Source organism: Maniola hyperantus, chromosome 7 (genome assembly GCF_902806685.2).
Source record: "Maniola hyperantus chromosome 7, iAphHyp1.2, whole genome shotgun sequence".
Taxonomy (NCBI): domain Eukaryota; kingdom Metazoa; phylum Arthropoda; class Insecta; order Lepidoptera; family Nymphalidae; genus Maniola; species Maniola hyperantus.
Window position 1 is genome coordinate 1,198,377 of NC_048542.1, and position 27,813 is coordinate 1,226,189.

At 39.0% G+C, this 27,813-nt stretch overlaps 1 protein-coding gene across 1 annotated transcript in view; it reads right to left on the reverse strand.

Moving 5' to 3' along the window:
• The window catches only part of Hasp (Hig-anchoring scaffold protein), a 97,767-nt gene that overhangs the window by 50,290 nt on the left and 19,664 nt on the right, over window positions 1-27,813 (reverse strand). Inside the window, exons 2-3 of the mRNA XM_069499728.1 lie at window positions 7,300-7,457; window positions 6,428-6,530 (exon numbers count right to left, since the gene is read on the reverse strand). Coding sequence (XP_069355829.1) covers window positions 6,428-6,530; window positions 7,300-7,457 — 261 coding nt within the window. The remainder of the gene's footprint in view (window positions 1-6,427; window positions 6,531-7,299; window positions 7,458-27,813) is intronic.

A 27,813-nucleotide genomic window follows, 5' to 3' on the forward strand; every position in this document is an offset into this window, starting at 1 on the left:
GGGTTCGATTCCTGGCAGGGGTTTGGAATTTTATAATTTCTAAATTTCTGGTCTGGTCTGGTGGGAGGCTTCGGCCGTGGCTAGTTACCACCCTACCGGCAAAGCCGTGCCGCCAAGCGATATAGCGTTCCGGTACGATGCCGTGTAGAAACCAAAGGGGTACGGGTTTAATAAAAACTGCCATATCCCTTCCAGGTTAGCCCACTATCATCTTAGACTGCATCATCACTTACCATCAGGTGAGATTACAGTCAAGGGCTAACTTGTATCTGAATAAAAAAAAAAAAAAAAAAACCTATTGCAGATTTTTGGTGTTGTCATGTAATAAAATAAAATTATGTTTCTAGATCATGACCATCTGAAACATTTAAACTGGGGAATTATGTCACACGTCGAAAAAATTCACGCGCTGCACTCACGCCTGAGTGGGAAGTTGACCCTATTTCAGTCACAAGCAGTTTACTAAGCTATACCTGCTCTTGGCTTTTTAAAGCTACTGGCGGTAAGCCCCGGGTTCGCATCCACGCCTGGTTTTAGATCCTGGTTCACGGTTTTGGAACCAAATAAACCAAATAAAAGAGGTGGCCTCTTAGATCCTCTTAATAATATCATTTATCATCATCATTTCATCATCATTTATCATTCCTGGCAGGGGTTTGGAATTTTATAATTTCTAAATTTCTGGTCTGGTCTGGTGGGAGGCTTCGGCCGTGGCTAGTTACCACCCTACCGACAGAGCCGTGCCGCCAAGCGATTTAGCGTTCCGGTACTATGCCGTGTAGAAACCAAAAGGGTACGGGTTTAGTAAAAACTGCCATATCCCTTCCAGGTTAGCCCGCTATCATCTTAGAGTGCATCATCACTTACCATCAGGTGAGATTGCAGTCAAGGGCTAACTTGTATCTGAATAAAAAAAATTAAAAAAATTCAAGGTTCCATACCCATAAGGATGCCAACGGAATCCTCCTAACTAAACCGTCTGTCCGTCCGTCTATCATCATCATCATCATCATGATCAACTCATCGTCGGCTCACTGCAGAGCACAGGTCTCCTCTCAAAGTGACAAGGATTTGGCCATAGTCTACCAAGCTGGTCATGTGCGGATTGGTAGACTTCACACATCTTTGAGAACATTCTGGAGAACTCTCGGGCATGCAGGTTTCCTCACGATGATTTCCTTCACCGTTAAAGCAAGTGATATTTTAGCTACTTAAAAACGCACATAACTCCGAAAAGTTAGAGGTGCCCGGGATCGAACCCCCGACCTTCGATTGGAAGGCGGATGTCCTAACCACTAGGCTATCACAGCTTTTTTAAGCAGTAAATAGATTTTGTTATTTGGTATTGACTAGTTGTAGTAATTAGTACGATTTATTTTTAGTATAATTTTACATTTGGGCCGATTCTCTTGTACACAATCTCTAAACTAAACTAAATTAACAGGTCTAAATCTAGTGCTATCCTTTTCCGCAACATTATGAAAGAGATAGCAATAGATTTAGACGTATCATTTTAGTTTAGTTTAGAGATTGTGTACAACGGAATTAGCCACATTGTTGATTTGATCGGGCTGAAATTTGGCATGCAGATTGCAGATGGCTATTATAACGTAGGCATCCGCTAAGAAAGGATTTCTGAAAATTCAACCCCTAAGGGGGTGAAATAGGGGTTTGAAATTTGTGTAGTCCACGCGGACGAAGTCGCGAGCATCAGCTAGTTATTAATAAAAAAGTAGCAAAACTTCTTAGCACTTTAAGATACCGAATTTTCACACCTTTTGCCGAAAACTTACAAAACTGAATTTCACATAAACTTATTTGAACAAAAATTTAAAATGAAGTTCTCAAAACTTTCTGACTGTTATATTTGTTCCAACTCTGAAGTAATGCATGTCTTATTGCACTGAGAATAAGTGTCATATTGCATTAACAATGCAAATATTGAAGTGGTACAGTTGTCGTAATTTGGGAGAAGTCGACAAGAGGCAAGTGCCTCGGATGAAAACAAGATGAAAACTTGCGGAGTTCGGACCTTAATGGAGCTTCAAGATTACTTGGAGACGTAACAAAACAACCCTTTGTTTATATACTTTTCGCTGGTATTGAGACTTTTTTGCAATCCGTACTTTAATGTTATAAACTAGCTTATGCTCGCGACTTCGTCCGCGTGGACTACACAAATTTCAAACCCCTATTTCACCCCCTTAGGCGTTGAATTTTCAAAAATTCTTTCTTGGCGGATGCCTATGTCATAATAGCTATCTGCATGCTAAATTTCAGCCCGATCAGTCACCTTTTCCTTTTATAAACGAGCTTATGAAACAGCTGATCAGAGCATATCCCAAGGTTGTCAACTAACACCCCTGAAAAGATTGCATAGTTTTAAAATTATAGAATTTGTCTCTTTACTTATTGAAAGACCCTAGTATTTAGAGATTTGGACAATACAGCGAAATGAAACACGCTCGAAAGAATGTTGAAAATATGAGAGAAAAATACAACTGTGGCCAGTCTCTGCCTTTTAGAGTAAACGAGCTATAAAATAGGCATTTTCCGGACCAATTAGAGCTTCTTCCATAACGAGGCTCGCCGACTTTTGAAGACGGTTCGTAGCGCAAATTTTATGATGTAGTAAAATTTTTAAAGTCAAGTTTCCTTTAATTGAATGGAGGGCAGTTTTCGTCTAGTTTTTTGATTTGTCTGGGAGAATTGTTTTTAGGATTTCTGTTACAAAAAAAAAAAAATCTTAAAGAATATTTTTCGACACTGATTAAAACCTTTTAAAGTCAAGTTTTCTTTAATTGAATGGAGGGCTGTTTTCGTCTAGTTTCTAGGTTTGTCTGGGAGAATTGTTTTGCAGGATTTCTGTTACAAGAAAAAAATATTCTTTAAGTACGATACTGGTTATAAGTCCCGCAAATTGCTAATGCCCGTGGCCTCCAAATTAGTGACGTCAGCACTAGACTGAAGTTTCGAGCTGATGGTATATTTTTATTTCGGCTGACGTCAAAATGACGTCATTTTGATGTTAATATGCTCCCACACACATGGTTCCAGCGGAATAGCATTCTGTGGGACTAACAGCCTTACTCAGAGTCGCTAATCGTTACTTAAGATTGAGTTAAAACGAGACAGATTTATGTGGGAGATATAGCTCTGTCTCGTTTTAACTAAACTTAAGTAACGATTAAGCGACTCTGAGTGCGGCTGTTATACGTAGCATGAACGTTAATTGTACGAAATTTAACGTTGCTCATTAAACACGGACGTACGCTCCGACACGAGCACGACATAAATTAATGTCGAATTAATTAATTTAAATCATTGTGTGTTGAATTTTATTAATATCCACCATCTGCAATTAAACGTGCAAATTGATTCGAGTAGCATTTAACGGTTATCCCACCGTCGCTCGCTCCACACAAACGTAGTTTTTTTTTAAAAAATACGACGACCTCCCTGGCGCAGTGGTGAGCGCTGTGGTCTTAATAGTGGGAGGTCCCGGGTTCGATTCCTGGTAGGGGTTTGGAATTTTATAATTTCTAATTTTCTGGTCTGGTCTGGTGGGAGGCTTCGGCCGCGGCTAGTTACCACCCTACCGGCAAAGCCGTGCCGCCAAGCGATTTAGCGTTCCGGTACGATGCCGTGTAGAAACCAAAGGGGTATGGGTTTAATAAAAACTGCCATACCCCTTCCAGGTTAGCCCGCTATCATCTTAGACTGCATCATCACTTACCACCAGGTGAGATTGCAGTCAAGGGCTAACTTGTATCTGGATAAAAAAAAAAAAATAAGAGCTATGAGCAGGTGGAGAATTGATTTTTTTAGGGTTCCGTACCTTAAAAGGAAAAACGGAACCCTTATAGGATCACTCTGTTGTCTGTCTGTCTGTTTGTCTGTCTGTCTGTCTGTCAAAAAACCTACAGGGTACTTCCCGATGACCTAGAATCATGAAATTTGGCAGTTAGGTAAGTCTTATAGCAGACATTAGGGGAAAAATCTGAAAACCGTGAATTTGTGGTTACATCACACAAAAAAATTAAATTGTCGTCATGAACTAAAAATTACTATTTTCGATTTTCGAAGAAGATAGGTAACTATATCAAGTGGGGCATCATATGAAAGGGCTTCACCTGTGCATTCTAAAACCGATTTTTATTTATTTTTATGCATCATAGTTTTTGAATTATCGTTCAAAATGTCGAAAAAATTCGACTGTATTACGGAACCCTCGTTGGGCGAGCCTGACTCGCACTTGGCCGGTTTTTTTTGGTTTGGTTTGGAATGCCCGCGTGGACTGGTGCTAAGAATACTGGCTGCATGATCCGTTGCGCAAAAAAAGAGCCAGCCCTTCTGTCACCAGATGAGACTACTAGATGATGAACGCGACTTCGTCCCGTCTCATCCCGGTCCCATGGGAACTCTTTGATTATCCGGGATAAAGAGTAGCCTATGTCCTTCCCTGGGATTCCCCGCTATCTCTGTACCGAATTTCGTCAAAATCGGTTGAACGGTTGGGCCGTGAAAGGCTAGCAGACAGACAGACAGACACACTTTCGCATTTATAATATTAGTATGGAATGGATTAATAGCGGTGACTATAAATTCCTTGTATGTACTACGAGAGTAAATGAGAGTGAGGCTACGTTTTTGTGGAGCGCACTACGAAAAGACTCCGTTCAACGTAATAGGGAAGCGGTTAAAGAGTGTGGAATGAGGTTGCGATTGATTTGTGGTTCATCGACGATACATAACAGCATTGTTCATCTGTTCTCACATTGTCATCTCATATACCTAGTCATCGTAGACGTATATAGGTATGTAATTGGTACTGATTCTGAGCATACCTAAAGGAGATATGCGAAATTGGGTGCCTGAAATCGTTCGTAAACAAAAATATGTAGGTAATAAAATGATAAATTCTATGCATAATTGAATGTTTTTTGTTTCTGTAATAAATGGGACAATCATAAAAACCATTTTTTAAATGAAATCGAAGACCAATACATTCTTTATAGGAGAAACGGAACGTTTTAAAATGTTTCAAAACTGTCTGTGGTAACTTTTAGCTTCAACTTGTCACAGGCCTTAAAGGACTGATATCCAGGGCCGTAAAAAAAAGAAAAAAAAATCAAATTGTCACTTCTCATTCCCGTGCATATGGCATTGTAGCTGTGTTTTGTCGTGTGATTTCGTGGAATAAAAACAAAACCCCAGGTCCTACAAAAATATGATTTTTGGACATAGGTAGTAAATGTTTAAACCTACAAAATAAGGCATATTTGAACTTTGTTCAGCACTGGGCCCAAGCTTGTATGGGACCAGGTTCATCTCCTTTTAGAGTATTCGCATCTTCTTCTTACTAATGTAATATGAAAAGGACAGACACAGTTTGAAAGTTTCAAATTTAAAATTTTAAATGTTAAACCCCGTGATTTTAGCGCACCTAGTTGTTTAAATTTGTAGCGTGCACTAAAATTTAGAGTCTTTAAATGTAAAATTCATGTTCCGTCCTTTTTTAGCAATATTAAAAAGAAGGTGATGCAGATACTCGAAATTTAGTTTAGCGAAAAACAACAGAATCAGCGTCAATGTGGCTAATTCCGTTGTACACAATCTCTAAACTGAGTAAACTAAAATGGCAGGTCTAAATCCATTGCTTGCGGAAAAGGATAGCACTAGATTTAGAACTGTTAATTTAGTTTAGTTTAGAGATTGTGTACAAAATAATCAGCCACAGTAATAAAAACCGACTTCGATACACAAACACTAAAAATTGAAAAATAATTTAATTTATTACCGAATATATTATACAAGAGTTAATATAGTTCCATAATAATACTTTTTGGTGCCGGTGCCAATTAGCTTTAACTGCGCGAATCGTCTAGACTTCATATTATTTTTATAAGACTCCACAGTGGCACCTCATTGGCACCGACCCCAAAAAATATTATTATGGAACTATATTAACTCTTGTATACATAATATATTCGGTAATAAATTAAATTATTCTTCAATTTTTAGTGTTTGTGTATCGAAGTCGGTTTTTATTTTTTTTGTAAAAAAAAATTTTTTTTGTAAAAAAAAATTATTTCACAATTTTTAGTGGTCCCATGGAATTATGCTATGACTGGTTAAAAATCTACTGTTTACTAAGCTATTACACTGATCGCGAGCAATTTACTCTTATCCGTTGAGGAGTTCCAGTATCTATCTTCGAAGATGTTCATCAGATCTTCACCAAATTTAAATGGGACCAACTTTGAAGTATACCCTTTCAAACAAAAAAAGAATTTTCAAAATCGGTCCAGGCGTCTTCGAGTAATCGGGGAACATACATAAAAAAAAAAAAAAAAAAAAAAAAGATTCCGACGAATTGAGAACCTCCTCCTTTTTTTGAAGTCGGTTAAAAAGGAAACTCTCTCACCTGGCTTGATACAGGACATGCCACAGGCTCCGTCGCAGAGGCACTTCTTCTTTTTACTCTTGCAGTCCTCGTCCGAGGAACACTTCCGCAAGCATTTCTGACCCTGCCGATTGAAAACCTTGTTTTAGAACCCTCAGTAGCTCAACAGGTATAGGAGTGGACTGAAAACCGAAAGGTCGACGGTTCAAACCCCGCCCGTTGCGCTATTGTCGTACCTACTCCTAGCACAAGCCAGACGCTTAGTTGGAGAGGAAAGGGGAATATTAGTCATTTAACATGGCTAATATTCTTTGAAAAAAAAAAAACAAAGTCTATGATATCATAGCAAACACCAGAATTCATAGTCCAAGACAGGTGCCTCTTTAGTGGACTATCGTGTCATATTCAACCTTTAGGCAATGCATTAAGGTTATGTATGACACACAGAGAATTCAACCTCAACAGTACGCATATTTTTAATTTTTACTAGCTCATGCCCGCGACTTCGTCCGCGTGAATTTAGGTTTTTAAAGTTCCGTGGGAACGCTTTAATTTTCCGGGATAAAAAGATAAAAAGCCTATGTCCTTCCCCGGGATGCAAGCTATCTCTGTACCAAATTTCGTCAAAATCGGTTTAACGGTTGCGACGTTAAATGCTAGCAGACAGACACACTTTCGCATTTATAATATTAGTATGGATTTTATTCAGATACAAGTAAGCCCTTGACTGCAATTTCACCTGGTGGTAAGTGATGATGCGTACACTCGTCCGTCGTCATCCGCGTCCGCGCGACTCGGCGTCGTCTCGTCTTCGTCCTCGTCCTCTTCCGTCGTCGGACTTGGGAGGGACGATACTGGTATCTGGAGATACGGTACTACAAATGGTAACTTACCAGCAATGTAGCCTGCTCCTCGTCGCGCGGACACTGAGCGGAGGGAGAGTTGCGCGGGTTTTTGTACACTCGTCCGTCGTCGTCCGCGTCCGCGCGACTCGGCGTCGTCTCGTCTTCGTCCTCGTCCTCTTCCGTCGTCGGACTCGGGAGGGACGATACTCGTATCTGGACATACGGTACCACAAATGGTAACTTACCAGCAATGTAGCCTGCTCCTCGTCGCGCGGACACTGAGCGGAGGGAGAGTTGCGCGGGTTTTTGTACACTCGTCCGTCGTCGTCCGCGTCCGCGCGACTCGGCGTCGTCTCGTCTTTGTCCTCGTCCTCTTCTGTCGTTGCACTCGGGAGGGACGATACTGGTATCTGGACATACGGTACCACAAATGGTAACTTACCAGCAATGTAGCCTGCTCCTCGTCGCGCGGACACTGAGCGGAGGGAGAGTTGCGCGGGTTTTTGTACACTCGTCCGTCGTCGTCCGCGTCCGCGCGACTCGGCGTCGTCTCGTCTTCGTCCTCGTCCTCTTCCGTCATCGGACTCGGGAGGGACGATACTGGTATCTGGACATACGGTACCACAAATGGTAACTTACCAGCAATGTAGCCTGCTCCTCGTCGCGCGGACACTGAGCGGAGGGAGAGTTGCGCGGGTTTTTGTACACTCGTCCGTCGTCGTCCGCGTCCGCGCGACTCGGCGTCGTCTCGTCTTCGTCCTCGTCCTCTTCTGTCGTCGGACTCGGGAGGGACGATACTGGAACAATAAAAAGCAATCTTTAATTTCTATTTTACTATCCAAAGGGTAATAGACCTTCTCATCGATTAGCCAAACACGGTCGAAGTGTGGGGTCTTCCAACACTGCGTCTCCCGGTGCGAGGTCGCACCTTGGGACCCCAACATTTTACGAACTATGAGGTACCTACCTACAATAATAGAATAGATATTTCATTCATTTCAACAATGAACTAGAGACCTAGATATACTTCAGAAGATCATTACGAAACACTTGAGAGACCCACAATATACCTAGAATTGTTATTGAAATAGCACAACTGAGTGCACTTAATATTTTATATACTAGGTATTCTATTCATTGAATTCTCCCGCTACTGCTATTAATACAAAACAAACAATCTCCAAAAGTAATAGAAACTCAATATCGGGACTCCCAAGTAGTATATAATAAAAGAAAATACCTGCGGGGCCACGAGTTTGTCGCAAAAGCGGTAGAAGAAAAATGCGGCAGGCGACAAAAAATAAAAATAAATTATTTCGATAAAACAATTTTACATAGTGCGTAGAAAAACAAATTATTTATTCAGAATAGGTAACATGTTACACTTACTGATAGTCAAAATTGTTAATTTGTAACATGATAATATAGTGGTGATAATTAATTACGTACTTAAAATTAAAGCTACGAGGGCTCCAAATGCGCCCAAGTCTGAGAAGAGCCCACAAAAAATATAAGGTAGGTACTGGGCGGGCGCGCTCCACCTTAGGCTGTATTATCTGCTTGGTGTGATAGTAGTCAAGCGCAAGTTTTTTTTTTTTTCTAAAAAGAATATTAGCCATGTTAAATGACTAATATTCCCCTTTCCTCTCCAACTAAGCGTCAGGCTTGTGCTAGGAGTAGGTACGACAATAGTGCAACGGGCGGGGTTTGAACCGTCGACCTTTCGGTTTTCAGTCCACTCCTTTACCAGTTGAGCTATTGAGGCTCTAAAATACAATACAACGAGGACAATAATAGCATAGATATTTCATTCATTTCAACAATGAACTAGAGACCTAGATATACTTCAGAAGATCATTACGATACACTTGAGAGACCCACAATATACCAAGAATTGATATTGAAATAGCACAACTGAGTGCACTTAATACTTTATATACCTACTAGGTATTCTATTCATTGAATTCTCCCGCTACTGCTATTAATACAAAACAAACAATCTCCAAAAGTAATAGAAACTCAATATCGGGACTCCAGAGTAGTACATAATACAAGAAAATACCTGCGGGGCCACGAGTTTGTCGCAAAAGCGGTAGAAGAAAAATGCGGCAGGCGACGAAAACAAATAATAAAGTCAAAGTCAAAATCAAATTATTTATTCAGAAGTTACACTAACTGATAGTCAAAATTGTTAATTTGTAAGATGATATAGTGGTGATAATTAAAATACGTACGTACGTTAGATACGTACTTAAAATTAAAGCTACGAGGGCTCCAAATGCGCCCAAGTCTGAGAAGAGCCCACAAAAAATATAAGGTAGGTACTGGGCGGGCGCGCTCCACCTTAGGCTGTATTATCTGCTTGGTGTGATAGTAGTCAAGCGCAAGCCCATTTGGTTATACATTATAAAAAACGGGCCGACTTGAGAACCACCTCCTTTTTGGAAGTCGGTTAAAAAAGGTACGATTCAGACTTACGCCTCCCGTGTACTGGGCGTTTTATATTTTATTATATTATTTCATAACGCACACTATGCGACGGCGACCAAGACCGCAGTTACCATGCTGGGTTACCATGGTCGCAGTCATGGTAACCATGGTCATGGTGCGCGAGAGGCGTAAGGGTAGCTATAGAGCATCCTTTGATTGTACTCAGACTTGGACGAGGCAGTGGCGGATTTGCAATCTTGGCCGCCCCAGTATGTAGTAAGTAGGTACCAGCCGCCCCTTTCTCAGCACTCATCATAATTTTATCGACTACATTTACTTTATTTGCAACTTTTATCACAACGTTATTGAATTTTTGGTCACGATTGTCCGCCCCTAATATCTGCCCACCCTAGGCCCAGGCCTTGGGCGATACAGAGCAAATCCACCACTGGGACGAGGCCTAAGTCTAAATTGTACTTAATAATTTAAGATCACATTGCACGCTATGCGAGGCGAGTCGTGGCTTACTTAGTAAATTGCATTTGTCATATCGCTAAATGTTGATTCCCGTGGCCCAACGGTAACGTTAACTCAAATAATAACAACGAGATGATTCAGCCGTACCTACACAGCATCTTTGTTGAGAAAACAATACAATTACGATATAACTAAATATGGTTCTTATTTTTCAGGAAATAAGGTCTATTTGGCTGTGAAATGTTGCATACAATTGGAAAGCTTAGTTGGAACTCTATGTACAGGTATTATGTAAGTATATACCTGTTAGTATATTCCTAACTCTCGTCAGTTGAATGGCTAGCATAGTCGGCTGCTGATCACGAGGTCCCGGATTCAAATCCCGGTTCGCCGTTTTAAGGTGTATTTTCATATTATAAAGATCTACCTAGGCCTTACTTAGGGTATTGGACCTAGTAATAACATATTTTTTTATATTTAACGGTAGTTTATGGGGCTATAATTTATTATTAAAGAGATTAATTTAAAAAAACATGATTTTTATTAATTTTTAAAATAATTAATTACCTACTAACATTACGCTGTACGGAAAGCGGTTAATGACTTCACAAGGCCAATAATATAAAAAAATATTTTCCTCAGAAATGACCCTATTATTATATTAATAAAAATTGAAAAAAAATGTCGTTTACGTATTTATAAATTGAACATTTTAGAAGAGCAACCGCCGAGTTTCTTGCTGGTTCTTCTCGGTAGTATCCGAACCAGCAGTGGTGGCTAAATTCCTTTAACGATTCAAAAGCACTTGTAAAAATGTATTTGAATAAAAATAATTATTTCTATTCTATTCGAAATTGGAATTGTCCCGTTAGTGTAGGTAAAATGTTGGTTACACTGGGGAAGTGCCTCAACATAATTAGGGCCGGTTGTTTCAAACCATTGGTCTTCGTAAGATACGTTCGTTAAAATTTAACAGACGTAGACGAATTTTAACATCTGTTAATTTAAGAGCGTTGCTTCATTGTACAAAAAACTGTTCGTCATTGTTATTCTGGTTACGAAACTAACCCTAAAAATTAACTTACTTTTCCGTATTCTTTTTTATTTCATTTTATATTAAATTATATAGTTATTGATATTGCTACTTCGCATTTTAAACACTTTTTCTTTTTTAAAAATTCTCTTTCATCCTCAAAAAAAATTCCAATAAAAGCATTGAATTCAATTGATTCCATTATAATTTGTAAATAAAATATTCCGTTTGTAAGAAGTATGAAGTTACGAACTGATTTGACGATCACCAATGGCGCCAGCACCGGTTAACGTAAACGTAACTTTTTAACGAACGTTAGCGCTAATAGATGCTGAATCAACGCTTTTTCTTTTCTTACGTTCGTTAGCGCCATATTTAAATGTTACGTGTCCGTCAAAATTTGTTGAAACAACCGGCCCTTAGTCAGTCAGTCAGTAATTAAGCTCTCCAGTGACAAGACACTCCAACTTAGCACCGTCGAGCGAGGCACGGCTTTGACAGATTTCTTCTTTTCAACTAAGTAGGTCACGTTCACTCAATACTGTGAGTGGAAATTCTTTTATGATTCCATAACCATAGCTGACCCGCCCCGGCTTCGCACGGGTGGAATTAAGAAAATCGAGATGGGGGTTGAATTTGGAAAAATCATGAAACACGTATTTCTTTCTTCATTTGTAACCGAAAACCCAAACATCATTTTTCATGGAAATAACTTCAGAAATGACGGACTTTCGAACAAACTTTCATTCCTTATATAACCCCCTTGGCAGTAGAATTTTCAAAAATCTCGCTCGTTTTTGCTTAATATTGATAACGACAACAGGAAAACGCTTGAAATATTCACAGTATGTTTAGGTATATATTCACTTTAAAAATAAATAATTAAAATAAGATAAAATAATTATTTAACAATTCCCATACAACAAACGTTATTTTTAAACTAAGATAACTATACTAGGTCCCCGGGGACATAGTACCTGTACATTCTAAAACAGATTTTTATTTATTTTTATGCATAACAGTTTTTGATTTATCATACAAAATGTCAAAAAAATACGACTGTAGTAGATACAGAACTCTCTGACTCGCACTTGGTCAAGTTTTTTTTTGTTTGTTTCGATACAATAGATAGCCAAATACATTCGAATAAGCAATGTATGAACGCCTAAATTGAAAATGACGGCTTCGTTACCTTTAAAAGTTTTCCTCGTCAACAAACCGAGGGGGAAAATCCCGCTGTCTGCTTCCGTGGGACCTTGGCCTAAATCACGCTAGCTATATTTTACGTTCCTTTTATAAATTACTAGCTTATGCCCGCATCTTCGTCTAATGCTATTTTTAGGGTTCTGTACCTCAAAAGGAAAAACGGAACCTTTATAGGATCACTTTGTTGTCGGTCTGTCTGTCTATATGTCTGTCGGTCTGTGAAGAAACCTACAGGGTACTTCCCGTTGACCTAGAATCATGAAATTTGCCATGAAAAACATAAAGTAGCCTATATATTCGTATCCGGCATGTAAACTATTTCTGTACCCGTAGTACAAGATTTTACGTCTCACCAAACCAAACCAAATTCGAGAGTCGAAATACTTCCGCGTTACAGTAAACTGGATCTTAAATGCCTTGTTTTAAAGCTCAAGTTTGTTTACACTTTACAGCCAGCGCTCCAAGCGGAAACATTGCGAAATTAAAATCAGTGGCATTGAATATTTGACTTCAATTCAAGGCTGTTTAGGTCCATTTTACTGTGACGCGGAAGTATTTCGACTCTCGAATTTGGTTTCGTTTGGTGAGACGTAAAATCTTGTACTACGGGTACTGTACTAAACAGTCTTAGTATGTGTGTAAATAGTATGATTTTAACCTCGTGGATTAAGGTGTGTTTAGGTTTCGAAAATCTTGCGGTAACTCTTTGATTTTCCGGGACAAAAAGTAGCCGATTTCTGTCCCCGGGATGCAAGTTATCGTTGTACCTACTTGGACTTTTTCTTAAAATTTTATAATTTGCCGTAATAGAGGCTGATAGTAACGTAACACGTATTACTAACTATCTTGTGCTCGTGACTTCGTCCGCGTGGACTACATACATTTCAAACACCTATTTTACCCCCTTAGGGATTGAAATTTCAAAAACCCTTTCTTAGCGGATGCCTACGTCATAACAGCTAACTACATGTCAAATTTCAGCTCGATCTGACCAGCGGTTTGAGCTGTACGTTGATAGGTCAGGCAGTCAGTCAGCTTTTCCTTTTATTTATTACCTATTTTGGCTGATGAACCCACGACAGACGGACGCTTGTACTATTTTTAAGAATTCGTAGCCACCCTACCCTTAAACTCTCATCTATAGTCTTTGATGGAGACGATCTGAACCAGGCATTCAAAGCGAAGTGTTTGAGATGCTCTGAAGTTGTGATTCACTTCTCAACTGACTTCATTTTGTGAGGAGTTCTTGCCTACGTCATAATCAAGAAACCTACTTGCTTTTGAAGAACTCTTTGAAACGAAATTGAATGAAATGATTTTTAAATGAATTTATTTGTACAGCGGCACAGAATATATAATAGTACTAGATGATGCCCGCGACTTCGTACGCGTGGAATTAGATTTTTTAAAAATCCCGTGGGAACTCTTTGATTTTCCGGGATAAAAAGTAGCCGATGTCACTCTTTAGGTCTTTATCTATACCCAAGCAAAAAATCACGTCAATCCGTTGCACCGTCGCGACGTGATTGAAGGACAAACCAAGAAACCAACAAACAAACACACTTTCGCATTTATATAAGGGTACGGATCTACTAACGTAACAGCGGTAAGTATTTTTTTACCCGACTGATGCAAAGAAAGAAAAAAAAACCGTCCAAGTGCTAGGCAGGCTAGCGCAATGAGGGTTCCGTACTACAGTCGTATTTTTTCGACATTTTGCGCGATAATTCAAAAACTATGATGCAGAAAAATAAATAAAAATCTGTTTTAGAATATACATGTGAAGACCTTTCATATGATACCCCACTTGATATAGTCACTCACTTCGAAAGTTGAAAATACTAATTATGTATTAGTTCATGACCACAATTTAATTTTTTTGTGTGATCTAACCCTAAATTCACGGTTTTCAGATTTTTTCCCAAATGTCAGCTATAAGATCTACCTACCTGCCAAATTTCATGATTCTAGGTCAACGGGAAGTACCCTGTAGGTTTCTTGACAGACAGACAACAAAGTGATCCTATAAGGGTTCCGTTTTTCCTTTTGAGGTACGGAACCCTAAAAACTAGCTTATGCTCGCAACTCCTCAGTGTGGACTACACAACTAACCCCTATTTCAGCCCGTTAGGGGTTGAATTTACCCCCCCCCCCCCCCCCCCCCCCCCCCCTCCCCCCGCCAACAAGGGGGCCTCGTTTTCAGCAATTTGTGACATCGCAGCAATAATTTTCTACAAAAGGGCATTATTCAAGGCAGGCCCAGACTAGTGGAAAGGACTCAGATTAATGTTCGTGCTTTATTAATTACATTTTGCGAATTGGGAAGTTTGTTCGCTGAAAGTGCTGAAACTCTTGTTATTTTACGGATGCTGCAGACTTGAATAGAAAATATCTAAGCTTTTCTATAGAACTTTCACGAACGCTTTTGAATATTCAAATGAATCCTTAATGAATCTTCATTCAAACGACCACTGTTATTATGTACAGTAACGAATACTGTCACCAATTTTTAACTTCTTACTTTTGTCTTAGTCTAACTAATTTTGGGATTTTGGCTAGAGCAAAAGCTTTTATTAAAAATCAGTCTCCGTAAACGATTGCAACGACGAGAGCAAAAGGATATCAGCTTTTATTAAAAATCAGTCTCCGTAAACGATTAAACTAAAACAAGTGAGTTTAAATTTTAAAAGGACAGTCATTTGTCATAAAGACAAAGTGGACTCTCAAATGAAATGGTAACTCCGTCATAAAGCAGCGGGATTTTTGGCGTCCATTTTGTTTTACGATTCAGTCGAGCTGACTTGAATAATGGACTAAAAGCCTGCGAGGGCCGGACCTTTGTGATTTTATAAAAGCTGAAAGTATTTTTTTGTTACTCAGATAGAAGTTAGCCCTTGACTGTAATTTTATCTGGTGGTGAGTTATGATGCAGTCTAAGATGGATGCGGTTTTCTCTGCGCATTCACCCCAACACAAGGAGGAACGATCAGATACTATGAAAAAATCTTACGTCAAAGCACAAAGTCAATTTTTTTCGGAATAGTATTACAAATCACGTAATTACCAGATACAGTATCGTGGCAACTACCTGCTAGACGTCCGATTTTTTACACCTTTTTTTATTTATTTTTATTTTTAAAAAAGAATATTAGCCATTAAATGACTAATATTCCCCTTTCCTCTCCAATTAAACGTCAGGCTTGTGCTAGGAGTAGGTACGACAATAGTGCAACGGGCGGGATTTGAACCGTCGACCTTTCGGTTTTCAGTCCACTCCTATACCGGTTGAGCTATTGCGGCTCTTTGTTACCTGTAATCTCCCAAAGCCAGCACGATCCAAACTTCATAGTCGCCGATCGTTTTCCCTGTGTTGGGGACAATACGCAGATAAACTTTCAGCTTTTATGAAATAACAAAGGTCTCGCACTCGCTGGCTCTCTCTCTACAATAGCCATCTACCTACTCGCCGACAGAGAAACTTTATGAATTCAGGACGTCCCTCGCAATGAGCCACAGTGTAGGTACTACACATAATACTAATAAGCCATCTCGGATTAAGTCGTTTTATTGTCTCTACACTTTACACTATACTCTACCCACGGAGAGAAGTTAGTATAGCGCTCTCTCTGTTACGTAATCTAAATATATAAATCAGCTGTTCTCGAGAATTGCGATCAGCAACACATTTACCGATTCATTTATATAATATGTATAGGTATAGAAGATTTGTAACTACAATTATTTTGGTACATGAAAAAAATAAAAAATAGATTTCCAGTGGTTAGCTCTTAGTGTATCGCTTATCAACCGAGAAGTGCCATCAGAAATGATGTTGGAGCGAGTTACGTGCTGCAAACAAGCAAATGACAAATTGCGTAATCCTGCCGGGATAATCGATAAGGGTTTATCTCGCCAGACGACCCTCCTCTGCCAAACCATAACATATACCTACAGTTCAGCATACAAGGAATATACTACGCAAGGGACTTGAATCAAATACAGTAGGGCGATTGTCTAAAACCGGCATCAATCATTATTACAATCTCAATTGTTCTGGGGCCCTACCGCGGTTGTTTGACAGTTACAATGTCACGATCGCAATCATCTCCGATTGGTTAATGCTCGCTCACTATTGGCCACAATGCATTGTTGCAACAAGAATCGCACAAATTCAGCCTATCAGAACAATTGAGAGTATAATAATGATTGATGCAGGTTTTAGACAATCGCCCTACGGATTTTCTGAATTTGTGCGATTCTTGCTGCAACAATGCATTGTAGCCAATAGTGAGCGAGCGTTAACCAATCAGAGATGATTGCGATCGTGGCATTGTAGCTGTCACTTTCCCAAAAAGCCAAAAAACTCGATTGCGATAGAATGACAGCATCGATGTATAAATGACAGCTACAAATTCACGATCGCAATCACCTCGGATTGGTTGATGCTCGCTCACTATTGGCTACAATGAATAGGCTACTTGACTCATATCTAATTTCGTCCAATAAATGATTATTTATTATAGTATTTTGCGTAAGACAACGAAATATATCAATAACAATTATTAAAAACGCAGGATGGATATATAAATCCAATTTAAAAAAATACAGTTTTTATTTTTATTTGAAACGCAGAGAACGCTGTCAGCCATAATGTGACGTCATTAAATATGTAAACAAAGAAATGTCATCCCTATGTAAACTAGTATAGAAGTCATGTTTATTAAACTTTGGGAAGTTATGCTGTTGTTTACAAATGCATGACGTCAGAGCACAGATAATCTATCGGCCAAACATGGCCGACAGTGTTTTCACCTGTCTAAGAAAAATATATTTTTAAATTAGTTTTACGGTTTTTAGGGCGCAAAAAATATAGTGTTAATTTTTTTGATCTAATAGGACAAATATCAACCATTTAAGACCTACTTAAAAAAAGTGTCAACTAGCCTATTGTTGAAACGAGAATACCATCAATTCAGCCAATCACAACGATGGCGATTGTAATTAAGATTGATGCAGTTTTCCCACAATCGAGCTGTTGTTCACCTCTTTGATGGCGTGCAGTTACAAAACTATGATAGAAATACGTTGAATGATTTTGCTGCAAATGTTCATGGGCGGGGGCAATCACTTAACATCAGGTGACCCGCCTGCATATCTTCTCGATATTTTCATTAAAAAAAAGATTTTTATTCAAATGTTCATGGGCAATCACCTTACATCAGGTGAACCGATTAATCGTTGCTCGCTATTATTATTAGAAAAAAAAAGATTTTTAATCAAATGAACTTTTAGCAACCAGGTTTTAACTTTTGCATCGTCAAAAGAATTTACCACTGCTGCACTGGTTTGGTTCGGAGCGCCTCTCCAACTGAGAGGAAGGCTGTGCGGGTGTGCGGGGGTGTTCTGTCCCCGATTGCCATCTTGACCTGTCACGTACTAAGTATATGAGTGTTGCCTACTTATCTGGAGTTTTTTAATATCTTGGCCCTTAGCATGCACTCAGCATGCAATGAGCAAAATACGACGCGGACAAAGATTTTGCGGAAGAAATATTTTTCATTTTTTTTATTCAGATATAAGTTAGCCCTTGACTGCAATCGCACCTGATGGTAAGTGACGATGCAGTCAGGAAGGAGTATGGCAGTTTTTATTAAACCCATACACCTTTGGTTTCTACACGGCATCGTACCGGAACGCTAAATTGCTTGGCGGCACGGCTTTGCCGGTAGGGTGGTAACTAGCCACGGCCGAGGCCTCCCACCAGACCAGACCAGAAATTACATAGACATTTCCTCCTACAACACCAAATTTGGCTTTATCATGTCGCAACATTTCGGAAGTTAGGGCAAAAACAGACAATGGGCTGGAATAGAAGCGAAGGCAAAAACCACATAAATCAGTTATGTGATATTATATTGGGTACGTGGGAATCCGTTATGAATGCATAATGGCATACAATGGAGTGAGATAAAACGTTCTAAACGAAGAAAAATCTGCTTGGAATTTTCTATAATACCAAGTCATAATAATCTTTAGGGTTCCGCAGGAACCAAGGAACTGTTACAGTTTTGTCACAACCTTGTAATTAAATTGTGGTTTTGTCCTGTACATCGGTCTGTGTTTAGAACTTTTATATTTAGCTTTCTAGTGAAATACCTACTCATAATATGATCAAGCTACAGAGTACGGGTCTCCTCTCAGAATAAGAAGATTTAGGTCTTAAGCTGCGGATTGGCAGGCTACATAGACTTTTCTCTCTGTTCTCAAAGGTGTGTGAAGTCTGCCAATCCGCACTGGGCCATCGTACAGGGTTCAGTACAGACCCGGCGATTGGTTGATGATGTTGAATTGTACTCTACAAAGCCTACCTGTAAAGTAAATAAAAAATACTCAGAATGCGAAATCTATTCAAAATGTAAAGTAACGAGAAAATCAAAACGCATGTTCTCGCAAAGTTGTGTATTTGACATGTAAAATAAACTCGAACATGTGTGGTGTGGAGAAATTAATAAAATTATTATGCATTATGACAAACTGACTAATACGAATGTAACCAGAACGCTAGCAAAACCTTAGCGTTATTGTTATACTACCTACACACAATCCAATACTAATAATCATTTGCCTCATTTTGTAGTTTAAGGGCCTGTTTCACAACCTCCAGATAAACGTTATCTAAGGAATAAGACCAAATGACAGTTTTTGTATAGGACATCTGCCAAAATGTCAAATTTATCCGTTAGATAAAGTTTATCTGGAGATTGTGATACAGACCCTTAGTGATTTAGTATTTTTCAAACCCGTAATGTATAGCGTGCAAAACTCGGGTCAACGCCCCACCTACGGCGCGGCATGGCATCCGAGTGGCCTACTTATGCAAACCTAAGCAGTCTCCAATGAAAAATTAATACTTATTACAAAATTATGCCGTACCTTCACTAATTACATTCACATTTCCATTAAATTACATTCACTACTACTACACTATATTCACTTTTTTTTCAGTTTTTTTTTTTACTAGAAACGTAGAGCAATTATTGGAAGCCATTGACCTCAGGTTAAATATCCTTTATTTTTTTACCAATTTTCGTTTGTATCTAGAACACTTCATGTTCTAATATTCACTAAATGTAGTGCTATATCGTGTTAAGGCCGTTAAGCGGGTAAAATACGAGTATAATAGAATAACCGGGTAAATGAAATTCACTAACCGGGTATACCTACGTTTGAATAACCAGTTTTATTGTGTTATAATTATTTTCGCTTTGTGATTGATGTATTTTTCTAAGCCGTATTTTAGTTTTTGTAAAGTTGTTTTACATCAAATGATTTTTTAAATCTCGTGGGAACTCTGCTTTTTAGGTATAAATAAAAAGCATCAAAATTCAAGCCATAATTATTTTAAACTAGCTGACACACCCCGGCTTCGCTCGGGTGGAGTTTAGAAAATTGAGGGGGAGGTTGAATTAAATTTTTCTCTCCGTAAGAACCATCCTCGTACTTCAAGGAATATTATGAAAAAAGAATTAGCGAAATCGGTTCAGCTGTACTCGAGATTTGCGATGAGCAACACATTTTAGTGATTCGTTTTTAGGGTTCCGTACCTCAAAAGGAAAAACGGAACCCTTATAGGATCACTTTGTTGTCTGTCTGTCTGTCTGCCCGTCTGTCTGTCAAGAAACCTACAGGGTACTTCCCGTTGACCTAGAATCATGAAATTTGCCAGATAGGTAAATCTTACAGCTGAAATTTGGGGAAAAATTTGAAAACCGTGAATTTAGGGTTAGATCACATAAAAAAAATTAAATTGTGGTCATGAACTAATAATTAGTATTTTAACTTTCGAAGTGAGTGACTATATCAAGTGGGGTATCATATGAAAGGTCTTCACCTGTACATTCATCATACATCATATAGTTATCAATTATACAATTATCGTGCAAAATGTCGAAAAAATACGACTGTAGTACGGAACCCTCATTGCGCGAGCCTGACTCGCACTTGTCCGGTTTTTATAGTATAAGAAATAGGTAATATTTACACTTCTTGATAGCCAGTTGTTGGATTTGTAAGAAGATATTATAGTAGTAATATTTAATTGCGTGAAATTAAAACTAAAGCTATGAGGGTTCCGAACGCGCCCAAGTCTGAGAAGAAGAAGAGCCTATAACAAACTCAGCCAGGTATGAAAAGTAATTTTAAAAAGCCGTGAGTGGTTAAAACATCCGCCTCCTATTCGGGAAGTCAGTGATTCGATGCGGACACCTATCTTTTATGCGTTTCATGTCATGTCTGCCAATCCGCACTTGGCCAGCATAGTGGACTATGGCTAAACCTTTCTCATTCTAAGAGGACAGTAGTGAGCCGGCGCGGCGATGGGATGGTGATGATGATATTTTAAATTGAATATTATTCATATAAATCTGATTTTTCGCAAAAATAAGTAAAATAAACAGTCCGGAAGGGAAAAGCGTTCCCTGAATATTTATTTTGTAAAATATGATATCAACGAAATATGAACATGGGAATAAAATTTAAACTATTTTATTATTTTTATTGAACGTTTTTACGACATCCCCGGTGCAGTGGTGGTGCTATGGTCTTATAGCGGGAGATCCCGGGTTCGATTCCTGGCAATTTGGGAACTTATAATTTCTAAATTGTCTCTGGCCTGGTCTGGGATTTAGCGTTCCGATACGATGCCGCGTAGATGTTTAATGAAAATAAATTTTCGAAGTTATGTCCGTTCGAAGCAATTGAAAATCACTTGCTTTAACGGTGAAGGAAACCTGCATGCCTGAGAGTTCTCCATTATGTTCTCAAAGGTGTGTGAAGTCTGCCAATCGGGACTTGGCCAGCATAGTGGACTATGGCCAAAACCGTCTCATTCTGAAAGGGGGACCCGTGGTCAGTAAGGCAGCAATGGTTGATCATGATGATGATGATAAAAATAGGTATGGTATCAACGAAATGATCAAGGAAATAAAAATTAAACTACGAATTTTGTTTTATTGAACGTGGCTCTTCATCATTTTTCGGTCAATACACGGGTAACCGGATATATGATGGAATAGCCGGATATGTGATGTAATAGCCGGATATATGAAAGCCAGCAGGCCGAGCGCTAAACGGTAATGAAAACTAGGGTAGGTACTAGGTAGGTAGTAGTGATTGCTAACTTTAAACTATTTTCATTTGGTGATAATTTTTTTCACATGCGACTTTTGACGGACTGTGATTTTTCAATTTTCGCACTCTGCTAGGAAATTTTGATCAATATTAATAGCGCTGATATTTCGCAGGATGGTTTTCACGGAACGTGAATTTTCGCACTTCGCGCGAAAATTCGCTTTTTGTGAAACTTAGCAAACAATCAAGTACATTTATTAATATTTGAACTAGATGTTTTCTCCTTTCTACACGCAGAGATGCGAGTGTTCTCGCTTGCACGCTCTTTAGCTCGGGTCAGTGACCATGCGCATGCAAAATTTAAAAATAAAGTGGGTTTAAATCTAATAGTTCTCAAACTTTGTGAGATTTTGCTTCGTGAAGTATTAGGTACGTGATAGGTCGAGACAGCAATCGGGGAGGGGAATGCCCCGCACACCCACACAGCCCCCAGTGCGGGCGAGCGCAGGTGACGTGTGGGTGTGCGGGGCATCCCCCCGCTTCATACCCCGATTGTCATCTCAGCCTGTTGCGGGCTATATGCTACTTTTAGCAAGATAGCAAGACGTGTTCTACATCAATCATCATATGCTATCTTATAAGTCCCTCAAATTGCTATTGCGCTGAATTGCGCTCATTAACATCGAAATGACGTCATTGGACGTATATTTAAGTAAAAATAAACCATCAGCTCGAAACTTCAGTCTTGTGCCGACGTCACAAAAATGGTGGCCACCCGTATTAGCAATTTGCGGGACTTATACTAAAAGTTTTCATGTGATTTTTCACACACCATCTGTGAAATGGACCATCTCTAGTAGGTATGGTAGTAAGTGCAACAAACATTCGCTCTGTGATTGACGCATTTGGCCTGGATCCAACGTAACAGTTCTAATGTGTACCTAGCTGTTCGCAAGAATAATACCTTTAATACCATCTATACATAAGCTCGAGTAAGTACGAGCCATGGATTATGCTACGAGCCAAAATGCTTCAAACATCAAAAAATTGGGTTTGAAGAAATAACCCAAGCGCGTTCCCCAGCGCATTTCATACAAAGGTTGGTTCTTATTTGACTATATCAAACAATTTAACTCAATATAGCTACTGAATTTTGTAAACACGTTCTAGAAACAAATATCTACGTCTCTGCTTTTCCAGATTTATGTAAAAATGTGTAGTTTTAAAATTACACGGACTCAAAAAATTGCACCTATTTAAAATCTTTAAATTTCACAATGGTTTAAATAATATGTTTCTAACATCAAAATCGGCTGACATACATAAATGTAAAAGCCTGTTGATAAAAGATTAAAAAAAAAAACAATAAAAACAGACAAATAGAGTTTTGTTTGTGGTCCCTTTCCACTTTTGCTTAAATTAATCGCACTAAAAGTTAGCTGTGTTTTGTTGTACACAGAAACCAAAAAAAAAAACAATTCGGCGCATCCATTCATATTTGTTCACATAAAAGTGAACGAGTTCAGCCGCTAACAAAAATGCAAAAGGCCAACAATACTGAAACTGTACGTAACGTGTATTTTGAAATTCATTGTATGTCACCCTCGCCGCTTACAATAGGTTTACATTTAGATTTTAAAATGCCACGGCTAAAAGCGTGAGTGTGGTTGTAACTGGGTTTAGCTGGTCATAACTAGATTTATGCGGCTTCAACATCATCATGATCATCATCGCCGGCTCACTACTGAGCCTATCACGTAGGTCAAATGCGGATTGGCAGACTTCACACACCTTTGAGATTATTATGGGGAACTCTCAGACATGCAGGTTTCGTCGCGATGTTTTCCTTCACCGTTATAGCAAGAATGCACATGACTCCTTAAAGTTACAGATGCGTGCCCGGGATCGAGCGCCCAGTCACAGAGTAGACTTCTTGTGTGGCCCAGCCTCCCGAATAGGAGGCGGATGTCTTGACCACTACGATATCACGGTTCCTAAAATATACGCAGGAAAAAATTGTAAAATTTCTACCGTAAACATCCTAATAATGAAAGCTCCCTGAATATGAGGCCGAAATATTAACCAAACCGTTTTTATACATTAGGAACCTACTTTTTTTTAATGATGGCCTGGTGGCAAGTGATGATGCAGCCCAAGATGGAGTGCGCTTGCCTAGAAGCTGCCTGCGCTCAATTTGACGGTACCCATATAATTGGAGGGGAAAATTGATGTTGGAAGGGTGTTCCAAATCTTAGCAGTTCTGATTTAGAAATGAGGAGACTTGATAGGAATCGAGTGCAGAACACCCTGTTTGTACCCGTGTCAATACTAGTCTATACTTGATACGAATCGAGTGCAGAACACCCTGTTTATACCCGTGTCAATATTAGTCTATACTTGATACGAATCGAGTGCAGAACACCCTGTTTGTACCCGTGTCAATACTACATAGTAGCTATATAAAAAGAATACCCGGCTGAGTTTGTTGTGGGCTCTTCTCAGACCTGGGCGCGTTTGGAACCCTCGTAGCTTTAGTTTTAAGTTTGCGTAATAATTATCACCCATATAAATTACTCATATTGATGGCCATACCAGACCATCAATATGAGTAATTTATTACATATTTTGAATCAATCATTTGACTTTGACTTTGACTGCATATTGGATATAGGGCAAACGCATCAATCTCTATAGTGCAAATATACATATATCCGGATATTCAGTTATACGCCCGGTCGTTTCGCGTCCGGGTGTTGACTGAAAGGTGACAAATTGCTGTATAATGTGTACAATTTGAGTTCTCACGCGCCATTTTAACTTTTTTTGTGTTACTGTGAAACAGATATTGAATACATATAAAATTTCATTGATTTTGATTCATTAATATTCAAATGAGAACTAAACTACATATTTTGGTACTTTAATGGAAAGCGCTGGGGAGCGCGCTAGGTAAATTTCTCTTAAGCAATTATATAACACTTGTGAAGGAAAACATCGTGAAGAAACCTGCATGCCTGAGAGTTCTCCATAATGTTCTCAAAGGTGTGTGAAGTCTGCCAATCCACGCATGGCCACTGCCAGCGTGGTAGTCTCTCATTTTGAGAGGAGACCCGTGCCCAGTTATGCGCGGGCACGGATGTTGAAACAGGAATAAAGCTTAAGAGGGAATAATAATATTATGATGAATAATAGGATTGCTGTGCGCTTTCATATTTCGCGCTAACGGCTAAAAATGGATGACGTTCAAACATTAAATCGACTCGATACTGAACACTATTATTTACCTAATTTAATCGTTAAAGTTATGCTTTTTAGGGTTTTGAAGGGTGCCAACGGGATCCGGCGGTCTGTCCGTCCGTCTGTCTGTTAGTGAGCTGTATTTCATGCACCGTAATAGGTAGAGAGTTGAAATTTTCACAAAGTAGGTATGTATTTTTATTGCCGCTATAACTACAAATATTAAGAAACCAAATTGGTGAATTTCAAAATTACTGCCGCATGCAAATATTTCTTGAAAAAAGTAGATTATACATAATGTACGATCTTGTACGATGGTACGGAACCCTTCGTGTGTAAGTCTGACTCGTTCTTGGCCGGTTTTGATTACAATATTGCAGTTGGCTTGCAGTCCCAACACAAGCCATTTGTCTAGAACCTAACTGAAAATGTCCAGCCCGAAATTAACTAGTGAAATAATAGGAAAGAGGGATGGGGCACGAAAGCGACGTCGGAACGGGAATAAAGCATAAAGGGGAATAATATGATGAATAACTGGATTGTTGCGCGCTTTCATATTTCGCGCTAACAGCTGAAAAAGTATGACGTTTTCATGAAATCGGTTCGAAATTTTTATATTATACATATATTTTCACACCCGGCTTTACTCAGGTCAGTCAAACAAAACACGTGAGTAAAGCCGGGTGTGAGATCACACAGAAAACATCATGAAGCATTCTATCCAAGTTTAAATTCTAAGTTTAATAAATCGAATCTTTGAAATGTAGGTACACGCTAAAACAACAAAACAAAAACACTGGAACATCAGGCTACAATACAGTCAGTGTTTTTTTTGGATTCACAGGCCACTCAGTTTCGGCTGTTAGCAAACATTTTTTAAATCTATTTTAAAACGCGGCGATTCAAAATCGTCGCGGTGGAATGTAAACGCGTCACTCGTAGCTCGTGGAACACAAAATGAAACAGTGTAGCAGTCTAGCTACGAGCTACGAATTTTATTTGTTATTTCCTTCCACGAGCTCGTAGTTCTATAAAGCTGCTTTTCCACCATAATGAAAGATGTTCCTTCTATGCAGCTATGCTGTGATGAAGTCAAAGCTAAGCTTCGAAACTATGTGACCATTAAATTTAACTAATGCTAAGCGATAAGATGATCCATGAACATACGCCGCCGCGAGGTAGCTGCGCGACACGAGCTGACCACATCGACGGTAGGGAGAGCATGGGATTACGCCATTTGCGCATCCGTAGCGTCCATCGTAGCTCCCATCCGTAGACCGGCCAAGTATGAGTCAGACTAGTGCACCGAGGGTTCCGTATTTCAAAAACTATTATGCATAAGAATAAATAAAAATGAGTTTTAAAATGTACATGTGAAGCCCTTTCATAATATGATTCCCCACTTGGTAGGTATATTAATCATACTATGAAAGTTGAAAATACTAATTATTTGTTCATAAACATATTTTTTTTGTGATATTCACGGTTTTCGGATTTTCCCCCTTACGTGTGCTATAAGACCTACCTACCTGCCAAATTTCATTATTCTAGGTCAACGGGAAGTAGCAGACAGACAGATAGACAATGAAGTGATCCTATAGTGGTTGCTTTTTTCCTTTTAGGTACGGAACCCTAAAAATATAGCTTCATTGAACCCCATTTTCACCAATGCCAAGGCTACGTGGGGCAGTGAAAATGATTGGTGGATATCACACACATCCATAACAACGCTGCATAGCACATCTCTGGTGGAAAAACAGCCTAAAGAACCTATAACCGTTGTATAACAGATAGATGCTTTCAACAGAACTTTGATGTATTTCAGCGAACACGCAATCTGGTATAATTACTTTTACGAGTAGAACATGGACAAGGACAACTCATATTTTATTTTATCAAAGGTCAATTTTTTGATTTTACCTTTATATATTTATTTTTAAAAGGTAGCCTAATATTCTATTTTTAACCTCGTAGATAAATTTTAGTCCCTGGAAAATAGGAAACGGGTCTTCGAAATAAAATTATATAAATCTTTCCTTAATTTCTGTCCTATCGTTACGTGGGCGAGTCCAAAGTGAATTAGACTCTTTTCATTTTCTTTGTGGTGAAAAATACCGGTCGAGAAGGAAAAGTTAGTCTTTGGCCCAGCTGGGAGCGGCTGCGTCCTGCGGAGCGGCAAGCGGGCGCGATTCCGCCCTTGCGTTCCGACCCGCTCTCGATTATGACGCGTCCGCGCGTCTTCCTTCCAATTTCTTGTAAATATTAAGAGTTTGTTCTACACGCTGGCCCCTGACTTATAGTTTCGCGATGTTCGTCTATCCGTCCGTCCGTCATTTCGTCCTGTCGCGTACTATACATAGTTGTGACGGGCCACTACGGAAACCTACACTGCACGTGGATAGACACATACTTGACAGATTTTTTTAAATTTCATTGTCTTTGTGGTAAAAAATACCTGACGTTCGTAATACCCGGTAATACGCCGAAAATGACCGTTGACCTAGAATCATGAAATTTGGAAGGTAGGTAGGTCTTATAGCAGACATTAGGGGAAAAATCTGAAACCCGTGAATTTGTGGTTACATCACAAAAATAAAATAAATTAAAAAGTGTTTTGAACAAATAATTAGTATTTTCAACTTATAAAGTAAGATTACTATACCAAATGGGGTAGCATAGCTTTACCTCAGGTACCTACATTCTAAATCAGATTTTTATTTATTTTTATGCATCATAGTTTTTTGAATTATCGTGCAAAATGTCAAATAATACAACTATAGTACGGCACCCTCGGTGCGCGAGTCTGACACGCACTTGACCGATTTTTTTTTTAATTTCATTGTCTTTGTGGTAAAAAATACCTGACGTTCGTAATACCCGGTAATACGCCGAAAATGAAATGAGCTCTTTCTGATACAAAATACTTCGCGTTATTATTTTGGTAGGTAATACCTATCGTGATATTTTCACGTAATGAAATTCCATGGATGTCATCCTTTATCCTTTAACGAAAAATGTTCTGATTATTTACCCTGTATATTATATATGTT